Source organism: Conger conger, chromosome 16 (assembly GCF_963514075.1).
Source record: "Conger conger chromosome 16, fConCon1.1, whole genome shotgun sequence".
Classification (NCBI taxonomy): Eukaryota; Metazoa; Chordata; class Actinopteri; order Anguilliformes; family Congridae; genus Conger; species Conger conger.
In genome coordinates, this window is record NC_083775.1 from 18,638,612 (window position 1) to 18,651,972 (window position 13,361).

Sequence of the window (13,361 nt, forward strand, 5' to 3'; positions counted from 1 at the left end):
GATGGAGAGAGAGAGAGAGAGGCGGCTAAGAGAGGGAGAGGCTGAGAGAGGGGGAGAGAAGGAGACAGAGGGAGGGTGAGATGGAGAGGGAGAGAGAGAGAGAGAGAGAGGCAGCTGAGAGAGGGAGAGAAGGAGAGATAGAGGGAGGGTGAGATGGAGAGGGAGAGAGAGAGAGGGAGAGAGACTGTAATTGGCCCCAGTTTCTCCATTGGGAGTTGTGGGTTATAAAAGGAACGTTCACTGTAATGTGAAAGAAAAATCATGATAATATTCTTGCCATTTATTAGTGTTATTAATTTTTAGTACAATAACTGTTAGTTGCAAAGAAAACTGTGGGGTTGTACAGAAGATTGCTTGAATTACTAGGATTGCAGGGATGAAGAAACTTAATCTTTGAAGCTACCCTGTAACTCTGTGCTGAACTGAATCGATTTCTTGTCTCACTACAAGCGCAGGGTTTTGTTAAATCACCAATCCCAAATACTCAGGGAGATTCCCAGTCTGTAACTGGGTGTCTGCAACTCTTGCACTACCATAGATACTCCTGTCCTCCAGGTCCTTGGGCACTGTTTCCCCATGAGGAAGATAGTACAACCATGTATGAATGGTCTTTGGTCTCTCTGGGTTTTGTATCCTGCTGTAAAATCCAGCTATTACCATCTATGAAATTACCAGCTACCAGCTGTTTCAAAACATAGCTTGAGCTGGTCAAACCATGTTGAGCATCGGACTGACCTGAACTGGTCAACCACCTACCAGCTGTTTCAAAACCTAGCTTGATCTGTTTTTTTCAGCAGTCGTATTCAGCTGAACTTGTGTTTGATGTTTATATTAACTGTATACTGTGGATGTGGTGCCAATTTTCACCAAAATGGCGGTGAGGAAGTCTTTTGTGTGGGTGTGGAAAAGGGTCTGTGCTTTTAGATTGAAGATTGCAAGTTTGATTCCCAGCTGGGGTATGATAAATACCTCTCTTGGGGAAAGTTGAGCAGTGTCTGAATGGCTTCGGTAAATTATCTTGCCAAGCAAACGGGGAGAATGTGAACCACCTTATGTACCATGTAACAATGTACCATGTCTCCTCAAGGACATTCGTACTAACAGCATACCTGTCACACAGAGTAGATTTTTTTACTTGTTTATTTTTTTTTTTATATACATTTGAAGTCTTTGAGATCAGGCGATGTGATGGAGTCATCCGCTCTTGGATTGGGCGATATGACAGGGGGGGCTGGCATTTTGGAGGGTGTTTCTCCGGGTCTGCCTGCTCCTGCATTCGCCCTTGCAGACGGATGGATGAGTCATGAGCTCCGTGCTGGAGAGGAAAAGGCCTTTTATTTCATTCTTTACTTTTGGGATGCCTGCCCCCTGGTGGAAGAGTGTAGGAATAGATGCATGGCACTCCCAAGTAAAATTTAGCCGAGCAAGCCAACAGAACGATTTGATAGCACAGTGATGGCAATTCTCTGAAAGGAAGTTTTCAGTGGAACAAGTGGAAAATTTTCTATTTTGTTATTGTATTTATAGTATATCATCATGCAGGTAGATTTGTATGTTTTTTCTTCAATTTTTGCAAATAAATGCCATGTTCAATAGTGAAAACACAGAACCAAAAGGGTCATTGAAGTATATGGTAATTTAGTTTAATATGCAGAAAAGTTACTCAAAGTGGCATTCATGTATTCCTTCCAGTGTCACGACAGTATCTGTGTGGGGGATCTTTATTTCAAAAGTACCATTCATACATAAAAAATGGGATTGTAGCAAAGAAATAATTTTCCTTTCAGCAATACTAATCTGAGCTCTTTCTGTAGGATACGTCCCAGATGTTGAAATTCATTTTTGCTCCCCCATTACCCACACATGCTGCCATTTTACGTGACATCTTCAGGTCATGCTCTAGGGGTAAGCATCTGTGTTAAATGGAAACAAAGAATAATAAATAATAGTAGGGCATTTAATAACAATATCATAAAACGCATAAACAAGAAACACAAATTCTGTCCTAAATCAAAAGTGGTTGCAACATTGCTGTTTTGTTTTTATGTAACTTTGCAGCATTTTTGTTGTTGTGCTAGCTCTGATTGAGGCCCACAGCCATACTACACAGCTACCACTCTTGATCCTTGCATTTGCTGTGTGGAGACTCTCCTGCTGGAGGTACTGTACCTTTGACCTCAATGTTGTGTCTGTGGTGACTGGTGAGTCACTGCTATATTTGTCAATCGAGGTGAACAGTGTTAAAGAAACCAAGTGCTGGTATTTTTCTGGGTTCCGGTGAGCTCGCAATGCTGACTGCAACAGGTTACATGGCTGTGTTCCAGACCCTGACTGTGTTTGGGAACTGGACTGTTTGGGAACCCGGCTGTGTTAGGGAACTGGATTGCTAGGGAACATAACGGTTAGGGATCTGGACTGTGGGGTACCTTCCCTGTTATGGAGCCTGATGTGTTAGGGAACTTGATTGTGAACATAACTGTGTTAGGGAACTGGACTGTGGGGTACCTTCCCTGTTATGGAGCCTGATGCGTTAGGGAATATATGTATAATATAATATATGTGTGTTAGGGCACTGAACTGTAGAGTAACTTTCCTGTTACTGTGTTAGGGAAGTGTACTGTTGGGGAACCTGGCTGTGTTAGGGAACTGGACTCTTAGGGAACCTGTAAACGTTATGGAAATCAACTGTTAGGGAACATGTAGGTGCCTGCGATTGTACGACATGTTGTACAAGAGAGCGCATGTGTGATGATGTGGGCATTGTGTAGGGGGTATATTGTACAAGAGAGCGCATGTGTGATGGCGTGGGCATTGTGTAGGGGGTATATTGTACAAGAGAGTGCATGTGTGATGGTGTGGGCATTGTGTAGGGGGTATATTGTACAAGAGAGTGCATGTGTGATGGTGTGGGCATTGTGTAGGGGGTATATTGTGCAAGAGAGCACATGTGTGATGGTGTGGGCATTGTGTAGGGGGTATATTGTACAAGAGAGCGCATATGTGATGGCGTGGGCATTGTGTAGGGGGTATATTGTACAAGAGAGCACATGTGTGATGGCGTGGGCATTGTGTAGGGGGTATATTGTACAAGAGAGCGCATGTGTGATGGTGTGTGCATTGTGTTGGGGGTTTATTGTACAAGAGAGCACATGTGGGATGGCGTGGGCATTGTGTAGGGGGTATATTGTGTAGGAGTGGGTGTTATAATGCAGCCCAGTGATATCGGAATGCTAGCAGACAGGATGGGGGGGGCGATGTGGGCCGCGATTAGCATGTGACGCAGAGCTCGTCGCTTTGGCCACGCCCCGGTACTCACTCTTGGTGATGCAGTGTGAGAGACGTGTGACACGCTGTCCTGCAGTGTCGCTGGCAAATGGAAACGGATCCGAGGCAGATTTACGCTTTGCTGCCATCGATCATGTAGTCATGACAACCGGGCTCTCCGGGCTTACAGACAGCTTGGGAGTGCAGCTGCCTGCACTCAGGGAATATACTGCCCCTGCTTTTATACTGAATGTGTGTGTGTGTGGGTGTGTGTGTGTGTGGGGGGGGGGGGGGGGGGGGGGCTGTGGTGTGTGTGTGTGTGTGTGTGTGTGTGTGTAGTTCAGTTCTGAAAAAGTCAGGAACAATAGTGGGTGCATTAGCATTCTGTTACCTCTCTCTCTTTCGCTCTTTCTCACTCTCTCTCACTCTCTCATTCTCTCATTCTCTCTCTCTCTCTTTCCCTCCCTCTGTGCATTAATGGCTCAGTTTATTCGCGGATGGACTGAATTGTTGCTCTTTAGCTGAGAAATTGCAGCAGGAAGGTGGGCGTGTCGCTTCTGAATCAGTCCTGCTTTTGTGTGGAGCTCTGACCATCTCTGACCATCAGTTCTCTTTTGGGCGTTAACACCTGACGGTCCACTTTTCCTGCCTCGTGAAAGCAGTTAGGCAACACGCACACAGACACACGCGCATGCACACACACGCGCACACACACACACACACGCAGAGCCTCTCTCCCGCTTTCCCTGCGCTTCCACACTGAGCGACAATGTGGAGAAGAAGGCTGCACAGCACCCGAGCCAAGCTCCGCAAGACGGCAGCGTGAGTTTGATCCACGTTCCAGAGGGGGTGAGGGGAGGAGACCGGGGTGTGGGCAGGTCGCATGCTCCCGCGTCTCAATCAGTGCGGGATTGTGACCCCGCTATTTTTGCGCAGCGAGGAACCCCCGTGCCTTGGGGAAAATGCGACCCAGGGGTGTGTGGAACCACCCCGTTCTCATTAGAGCGGAATGAGGGCCTTCATAATGGGCCTGTTTAAGGGATGTTAGCCACTGTGCGCTAGCCGCTGTACGCTTTATTCACATTCATTATGGAGAAAATGCGTTAGCAGGGGGAGTGGGTACGGTAACTGTCTGATTTCACTACCCACTGCTGGGTTTATGCTAATTACTCCAGCACGCATAGAAGACTGTGTACCCACCCCCACTCCGATAGTGTATGTTATCTTCAATTGCTGTCGGTATATTCACAGGTATTCTTTAAAATGTCCATTGGCTCTGTACTGAATTTGCTTTACCTCAGCACGTGCATATTTATACATCTATGTGTGAGTTCAGCAGGTCTCGGCAGTGGTGCAGGATTGTACCATTTTGCAGGGGGGGTGGGTGGGGACGCTGTACACCCCCACCCCAATCAGCTGATTCTAATACCCACATATCCCAGAGCTAAGCAACTGTGAGATAACTCTCTTTGGCTGTCCACCTTCAGTTTGCATTCATGTCGTGATTTTTCCTTAGTGAAGTGCTGCAGAGACCGACAGTGCAGAGGGCAGGCTCGTAAGTTCAGGGCTCCGAGGTGCTGGCTCTGGGGCTGAGCACTGTGTATGACAGCCAGGCTGAGAGTGGCATCTGCAAAGCAGGGGAAGGAGTTCTATTCTGATGATGATGATGATGATGATGGTGGTGATGGTGGTAATTATGGCAATATTAATTGCGATTGTGATGGGGATGATGATACTGATATTAGTATTTAGATTTTTTTTCTCGCTTAAACCGTATCAACTCATTGACCTTTTTTCTAAAACCATACAGTTCAGGCAATATGAACAGTACCAAAGGCTAGTGAATGATTGGCATTGGCAGGAGAATACTGTCTGTAGTAATGGCACGGGAACGCACGGTGTGTGTGCAAATATGCGCATGTAGCAGTGAACCCCAAGGCTGTGCGCTCTGCTTGTATAATGGAGCCCCTGTGCTAAGTGTTATAATGCGGCTAACTGGGTGTTTTCTGCTGGTTCCAGGGCAGAAAAAACAGAAGTGTTGAGTGAGGACCTTCTGCAGGTAAGATAATGACACTGGCTGCTTAATGGAATACCTTATATGTTTTGGAAGTGGGTTTTGTGTGTGCATATGCATGTGTATATATGTGCGTGTGTGTGCCTGCTTGTGTGTTTGTGTGTGTGTGTGTGTGGGTATCTGCCTGTGTGTAGACACATCCTGGTTTTGATTGATACACCCAAAAATATAAGGTTTACCCACAACCCCACCCGACCCTAGGCTGCAACTGCAGTCTCTCCCACCCCCCGGACTGCAGATTTCTTCTGTTGACCCATGATTGCTACTGTGGCGTGGCTACTGAGAGAGAGTACATGTTCAGTATGTGTGCCAGTGTGTCTATCTGTATGAAGGCGAGTGTGTTGTGAATGTTAAGTGAATGATCTGTGCTTCTTACTCTCAACATATTGATTACCTTCAGATGAAGTACAAGACCTCATTCTTAAAAAGCCCAGGCGAGTCTGAATTACTCTATGCAACATCAAAGAGTTAACAAGCTTGATAAAGGGAGATTTTAACAAGAAATAAAGATTCACATCCTTTACTGTAGGCGTGTGTAGGAGTCGGAAGTAGGAGTTGTGTGGGTAGCTGCTGTAAGTGCTTTGCTTTTATCAGGGTTTTGCCTGGGGTTTCATGAAGCGGCTCTTAAGTTGTGACTAATCTGAATCTGGACCACAGACAATTTGTCTGTCACTGCGTATGTGTGAGTATGGTGTGTGTGAGTGTAGTGTGTGTGGGTGTGGGTGTGTGTGTGGTGTGTACTGCCTGTGCATATGTGTGAATGTATTTGTGTAAGTGGACGAGTGCGTGTTGTGGTGAGCTGATAGGCTGGACCCTGCTGTGCTGTTTGAGCGTGCTCAGTGGCAGGTCTCATTGGGTCAGGTGGAGAAGCGTCTGGAGTTGGTGAAGCAGGTCTCCCACAGCACTCACAAGAGGCTCACCGCCTGCCTGCAGGGACAGCAGGGGGCAGAAGTGGAGAAGAGGTCCGTCAAATCCCCTTCGGTATGTCCCAATAATACACTGCCCTGATTCATTTTAAACCAGTTTAACAAGCAGTGGTTTTTGTCAGTATTTTAGTAGAATACCTGCCCCTATATGTTAAGATTAGTTTTTGTCTGTTGTAGAGTTGGTCTGTTTTCTCTCACTTGCTGTTTTTCATTCTCTATCTCTATCTCTATTTCTTTCTCTCATTCTCTCATTCTCTCCCTCTTTTCCTCTCTGGACAGAAAAAGCTTCCACTTACCACACTTGCACAGTGTCTGCTAGAGGGAGCTGCAGTGCTGGGAGACGACTCTCTGTTAGGGTGAGTTTCCTCAACAAGCACAAGCGCACAGACAAATACACACTCACTCACACACACACACACACACACACACACACACACACACGTGTGTTCACACACTGTTATACACACACTGTTGCAAACACATGCTTCTACACACTTTAACACAAATGCACACAAACATGTGTGCACACAGTAGCCTGGCCTTCTAATCTCTGACCTCTAATTGGCTGTCTCCTGGTGCGATTGTGTTCTCATTGGCTGTGCCTGCAGAAAGATGCTGAAGCTGTGTGGAGACACCGAGGACAAGCTGGCCCAGGAGCTCATCCTCTTCGAGTTCCAGATCGAACGAGATGTGGTTGAACCACTCTATGTCCTGGCTGAGGTGAAGCACCCACTTCCTGACCATGAATGACCCTCCGACCAGGACTGGGAGCATTCTTTCCTCAGCTTTAACCCCATGGGCCTCAACTCTGCCTCCTCCCAGAAATGAGCCATCTTAACAACCATATGCTACTCTGTTCAGCCACAGGGAGAGTTTAACACATATCAATGACACCCTTCTCCCTGATATGTTAATAGCCTGCTGCAGTTCCTGACTGTGAAAAACTCCACTTGTCTTCACAGGAAACAGGCCTCCAATTAAATCCAAATCCTTTGACCCACCATCTAATCACTAATTACTAATCCCTGCTTGATTAATGATTGTTTTGTATCGCTGGGGCTCTGTAATGTTGGCTCAAAGGGCCAAACCTCCTCCTCAATTGAGCTAGTGAGGTTCTTTTTTGGGTTATTAAGAGGGTGAGTCAATGCTCTGATTTAGTTTGTAATTATCTGGTCGAAAACCCATTGTTAAATTGCTGTTTTCTCTGTCTCAAGGGGTCGTGTCTTATAATTGGTTCTTCTGAACTGGTTCTCTCCTGTGATTGGTCTTGCAGGTGGAAATCCCCAACATCCAGAAGCAGAGGAGACATTTAGCCAAGCTCGTCCTAGACATGGACTCCTCACGGACCCGGTGAGAAACGCCATCTCCAATTCACTGTTTTATTTTCATATTTCTCACCATTGTTAATTCCTGTGTTCCGTTGTTTTTTTTTTTTCTTCTCTTGTTTTGTGTTGCCTGAAAAAGAGATAGTTATAGAACAAGATGTTCGAATAATATCATATCATGTTGGTTTGTAGAATGTGCTCATTATGTATCATAAGATGTTTTGGAAACAGCCCTGTTCATTGTCATGCCAGTAAGGTAGTTTTGATTGAACTAAAATTGAATTGACGAGAGGCACAGAGAATACAAAAGAGAGAGAGGGGTGGGAGAATGTGCATTATTGGAACCTTCTTTGACAAATTGTTGGATACGTGAACTGTATTTTCGTGTAGTAGTCTGCCAGCACCAGAGAGAAACTGTATAGATCCAGGTATAGATGAAAGCAAAGCCATTTCATTGAGTGCTACACTAGTAATTCTGCATGTTGTCACTGCTTGCATGTGCAGTTAAATGCAAAAATTGTGGGACATAATACAAGAGAATTTTATTGTTTTCACTCCTTACTAAAACATGACCCTGCTGCAGTGCCCAGTGCATTATTACAGTTCAATGGCCCAGTGAGTGACTCACTGGCTGTGTCCGAAACAGCTCACTGTTGAGTGTACTTTTTGAATCGGTGCACTATTGAGTATACGTGCTGCGTACTGGATGATAAAGTTGTAACGTTGGCAGAATATGAGGTTAAAGTGCAGACTGTCAGCTTTAATTTGGTATTCATATCCATATTGGGTGAGCTGTTTATTGGTTAATTACTTTTTATACATGATCCACCCAATTTATGGGAGCAAAATAATGTGACAAATTAACATAATCTGAAATCAAGTTGTCATATTTAGAAGTCTCTGACCCATAAACATCACCAGATCTTCAGTTTGTTTGTCCAATGAGGCCTTTTAATTAATCCTGTTGCTGCTGTCAGTGGTCACATCATCCATTAAGACAAGTGAGGCAGTTCCAGTGGCAGCAATATACAGTATGCCAAGGCCATAACACTACCTCCACCATGTTCCACAGTTAGGGGGTGGGGGTGCTTCAGATCATGAGTTCCTTATTTTCACCACAACTTACTCTTTCCCATCTGTCCATTACACTTTATTCCAATTTTTTATTTGTCCTTTGTCAAACTAACCTGGCCTTTCTGTCTTTGAGGCTTACCAGTGGTTGGTTTGCATCTTGTGGTAAACCCTCAAGGTTATGCTGGTGTAGTCTTGATGCCACAACAGGGCTTTAAAAAAAAAAAATGCTGTTCTGTTCACTTAATACATTTTAGAAACCTCATGTGTGATTGCTCATACCCACATGTAATATATCCTCCTGGCCCCTAGGTGGCAGCAGTCCTCAAAGTCTTCAAGCCATCCCAGTAACCAGCAGCAGGGTGGGGCCAAGGCCGACCATCTCAGGGAGGAGATGGAGGAGGCGGCCAATCGGATGGAGATCTGCAGGGTGATTTCTGTCTCCCTTTCTACTGATTATGTCTCACTTGACCTTTTTGCTGTTTCTATCATTTAGTCTCATTTTCAGTTTTCAATAAACCTTTCTCGCCACAATATATGTAACTGGTTTAACCTCCAGCAACCACAAATGTGTATTGATCACATGTACTCTGAAATGCAATCCCAGATTTTGGAAAAAAATATTGATAAAAATCTTGAATTATGAGGAAAATGTTTGTCTGAATTTGTATTTGTTTCTCCTCTAGGATCAATTGTCGGCAGATATGTATAATTTTGTGGCCAAAGAAATAGACTATGCAAACTACTTTCAGACGGTAAGCCCAGTATTCACATTATTCTGTTGACAGTTTTCCCACTGTTATTTTTTATTAGTTGTGCATTAACAAGCGGTTTTGCCCTTGTTTAACTCCATATTACAATAACAAATGTTGTTAATCTGACACATAACTGTATTGGTTTCTGTTATGAAATATTATTGGAATAATCCTAGTTGCATGATGAAACCATATAAAAATCCTAGTCCACCCCTAATCACCGTATCCTCACCATAACTCAGATGATAAACAGATAATGAGATGCATAGCTATCAAAGTATGGTGTTAGGTATATTTAGTCAAATTGGTGGCATGTGTAGCAGAAGCATATTATGGCAGGAGTATGCTGAAAAATTCACTCTTATCCTTTCTTTCTTTCTCTTCTTCTCTCCCTCTGTCCTTTACTCCCTCTTTGCTCCTGTATGTGCAGTTAATAGAAGTACAGGCCGAGTACCACAGGAAGTCTTTAGAAATCCTGCAAAGTGTCCTGCCTCAGATCAAAGCTCATCAAGGTGAGTCCTCTACTGCTACTGCTACTGGCCATGTGACCTTTCTGCAGTTCTGCAGGCACAGTAGCTGCATTACCATCCTGCAGTTTCCAGCTACTTCCTGTCACATGACCCCGCTGCAGTGCCCAGTGCATTATTACAGTTCAGTGGCCCAGTGAGTGACTCACTGGCTGTGTCCGAAACCACTCACAATTGTGTGTGCTTTTTGAATCGGCACTCTATTGAGTATACATGCTGCGTACACTGGATGATAAAGTTGTAAAGTAGGCAGAATTTTGTTTAAATGTGTAATTATATCCCAGGAAGATCTACTTACAGTATTTGCAGGGTTTCATTGAGTGTGATCAGAAGCACACTTTTCAGAAAGTAAACAGCCATTTTGGTCCCATAAATATGAAAGGCAGCTCCACATTAAAAACAAAAAGGAGCAGCAATGGCCCATGAGCATGGTTGTGTGAGGACATAACGTCTTATAACACTTTTCCAGCATGTTTGGAAAAAGGAGGATGTTTTTCACTGCCCAACACATTCTAAAAACTACAATAAACAGTATGCACCGTGCTTAGTTGGACTCGGCCACTGAGTGCAAGCTGCAGACTGAACCAGAAATGTGATGTACATGTGCCATGGCAGGAAGTGTGCTAAAGTATGATCTGTGTATATGTGTTTGTGTGTGTGTGTGTGTGTGTGTGTGTGTGTGTGTGCATTTACACTGTGACGGTGCAGAGGCCTGGGTGGAGAAGCCTTCATTTGGGAAGCCACTGGAAGAGCACCTGACAGTCAGCGGCCGAGAGATCGCCTTCCCCATCGAGGCCTGTGTGACCATGCTGCTGGAGTGTGGCATGCAGGAGGAGGTGAGGACCCTGTTCGCCCCTTCACCAAAACTCCTCCACACACTCCGCCGCAGAATTGAGTCACGTCCTTCTTTTGTGTCCAGGGCCTGTTCAGAGTGGCTCCCTCAGCCTCTAAGCTAAAGAAGCTAAAGGCATCGCTGGACTGTGGAGTTCTGGATGTGCAGGAGTATTCCGCTGACCCCCACGCCATCGCGGGTGAGCCATGCCTCCCACTCATAACCATCGCCATGGCATCCATCACTAAGGAGATTGGCCCACTGAACTTTGTGCCTCTGTATCTTTCATCTCCATATTTCTCTCTTTGTTTTTTATCTCTATCTGTTTCTCTCTCTCTCTCTCTCTCTTTCTCTCTCTCTCTCTCAGGGGCACTGAAATCGTACCTACGTGAGCTCCCGGAGCCATTAATGACCTTTGACCTCTATGATGAGTGGATCCAGGCTTCAAAGTAAGAGCCCTTACTTCAGTACTCCAGCGAACTCTTCACCATGGGCACCAGTAAATTACACCCCTGTGTGCACAGAGTCTGGGACCTTACAGGTCATCTAGCACTACAGGTTATGTTTCCCGGCTGTTGGCTCAAAATACATCTGCTCAACAGAAGTCGCTACACGTACCATAGTCTCTTCACAGTCCAAAAGATTTAGCAGAGGTTGTGGAAGAATTTGGGATCTTCAATTTGAGATATTTCTGTTGAAGAATGGGGATCTTGAGCTATTTTCTTGTTAGAGTCTTTTACTGCTGCTAATGAGTGATGATGTGATGTTGTGACTTAATCTTTACTGTCTTGGCAGTATTCAAGATCAGGACAAGAGACTGCAGGCGCTACTGACAGCTTGTGAGAAGCTTCCCCCAGACAACATCAACAATTTCAGGTGAGTCTTCACCCTCTCCCAGCTCTTCACTGAAGTTTAACATGCTTAGGAGAAAAAGAAAATGCCTTACGATGAGAGAACCAACTATTATCATGTCCTATTCATCATATCAGTGTACACACTTACATGAATGTAATTGCATATTACAGCTAAATATTTACTGTAGTATTTCTGGACAAGCTGCTTTGCTTTTAAAGGTGAAACTATACTTCCCCTCCAAGTCTTGTGGACGCACAAGCAGTTCTTTATATATATGTGTATATATATATATACACTCTGTCACAGCTACGTAGTGCTAGGTGAGCACTCAGCTGGAGGTGAGGGTGATGAAGGTGTCTTGTGTTATGGAGTAAATGTGCTGTTTGTTTTTATGTAAATGTTAACCAGTAGGGGATGAGGGGATTGTGGGTTGAGGGTAATTATATGGCATTGCTTTGACACAGTGTCTAGGTCTGAGTGGAAATATACTTCCTACTTCACTTCGCTTTGGTTGTTTGTATGTTGTGTCACACTTCCTTCCTGTGGCAAGCCTCACAAGATATCTATAAGGTTGGCTTTTCTTGTTTCCACTTTCCTGTTAATTTGGAATGTCCAACCGTATTTCATATTTTTAGGCACTTTCTCTTGACTGCAACATTCTCTGTCAGTTCTGGAGGAGGCTGTGAATTACGTAGCCTCAGGTGAAGCTCTTGGGGGCTTGGGGGATGGGCAGATGATGGGCAGTCTCCATTTGACCAGAGGAGTCTCTCTTGCATCACGAGTCGGGGGTGGACCCTGCTCAATGAAGCCCTTAGTCCTTGGGGGTGGTCATATGGGAAACCTCGCTCTGCCCTGAGGGGCTGGCTCAAGCAGTCGCCATACCCCCAGGGTTCAGCAGCTAGGCCCAGGGGAGTCATGACACACTGAAGTCATCAGGCCCACCATTTTGATTTTCCGTTTTCAGTGTTAGTTGGCGAGGGAGGGGGGCTGTGACAGTGACATTATCCCAGTGGTGTCTACTCCCAGCCAGGGGGTTCTGATCAGCCAAGCATATTCTCATTTGTTTGGAGTCCTTTTCTGTGCGGAGGGTGCAGGCAGGAGCTTGTTAGCGGCAGAGTGCCAGGGATGCAGATGTGGGGGGGTTTTATTTGGGGTCTGAAGAGCCCAGTGGCAGACAGCTGGCTGATGTTTGGAATTGTTAATGTGGTAATACTAACATTCAAATGTGCTTTTCATACAAATGCACAGTATGAGTTATAACAGTGCTGGTAAAATAATATGTGGATTAAGATACTAATAATGGAAAAGAAGAGTAAATATTACTTGTATATTACATTTTTATATTTTACTTATAATATATGATAATATTATCTAATAATAGCATCGTGGGCACAGGGGTTTTGAACTAGTATCTGTGTACAAACACTGTGCTGCATATTGCTGTACTGCTGTTTCTACAATGCCCAAAGGAAATAAAGAAACTGTAATGAGTCTATTGGTAGCAGTAGCCATAAAAATAAAATGAAATAATACATTCATAATGACATCCACTCACCACATTTTGCCTGTCTTATCACAGAGCTCAATGTTGCTGCTTAACTATGACACACAAGCGGTTCTTTTTCTAGTCCTTTCTTCTAACTGAAAGAGAGGAAAAGAGAAATATTGAACAGCTCATAATGCCTCATGTTTCTGGTATGTTTGGTTATTGTTTGTTCTGGTGTTCTGGTGA

General features: G+C 44.7%; 1 protein-coding gene across 1 annotated transcript in view; it reads left to right on the forward strand.

Moving 5' to 3' along the window:
• arhgap44a (Rho GTPase activating protein 44a) overlaps positions 1-13,361 on the forward strand; it is a 45,866-nt gene that overhangs the window by 17,703 nt on the left and 14,802 nt on the right. Inside the window, exons 2-13 of the mRNA XM_061224986.1 lie at positions 5,284-5,323; positions 6,200-6,319; positions 6,544-6,620; positions 6,873-6,984; positions 7,538-7,614; positions 8,973-9,090; positions 9,347-9,415; positions 9,846-9,927; positions 10,651-10,778; positions 10,862-10,973; positions 11,142-11,223; positions 11,570-11,650. Of these exons, the coding sequence (XP_061080970.1) occupies positions 5,284-5,323; positions 6,200-6,319; positions 6,544-6,620; positions 6,873-6,984; positions 7,538-7,614; positions 8,973-9,090; positions 9,347-9,415; positions 9,846-9,927; positions 10,651-10,778; positions 10,862-10,973; positions 11,142-11,223; positions 11,570-11,650 (1,098 nt within the window). The remainder of the gene's footprint in view (positions 1-5,283; positions 5,324-6,199; positions 6,320-6,543; positions 6,621-6,872; positions 6,985-7,537; positions 7,615-8,972; positions 9,091-9,346; positions 9,416-9,845; positions 9,928-10,650; positions 10,779-10,861; positions 10,974-11,141; positions 11,224-11,569; positions 11,651-13,361) is intronic.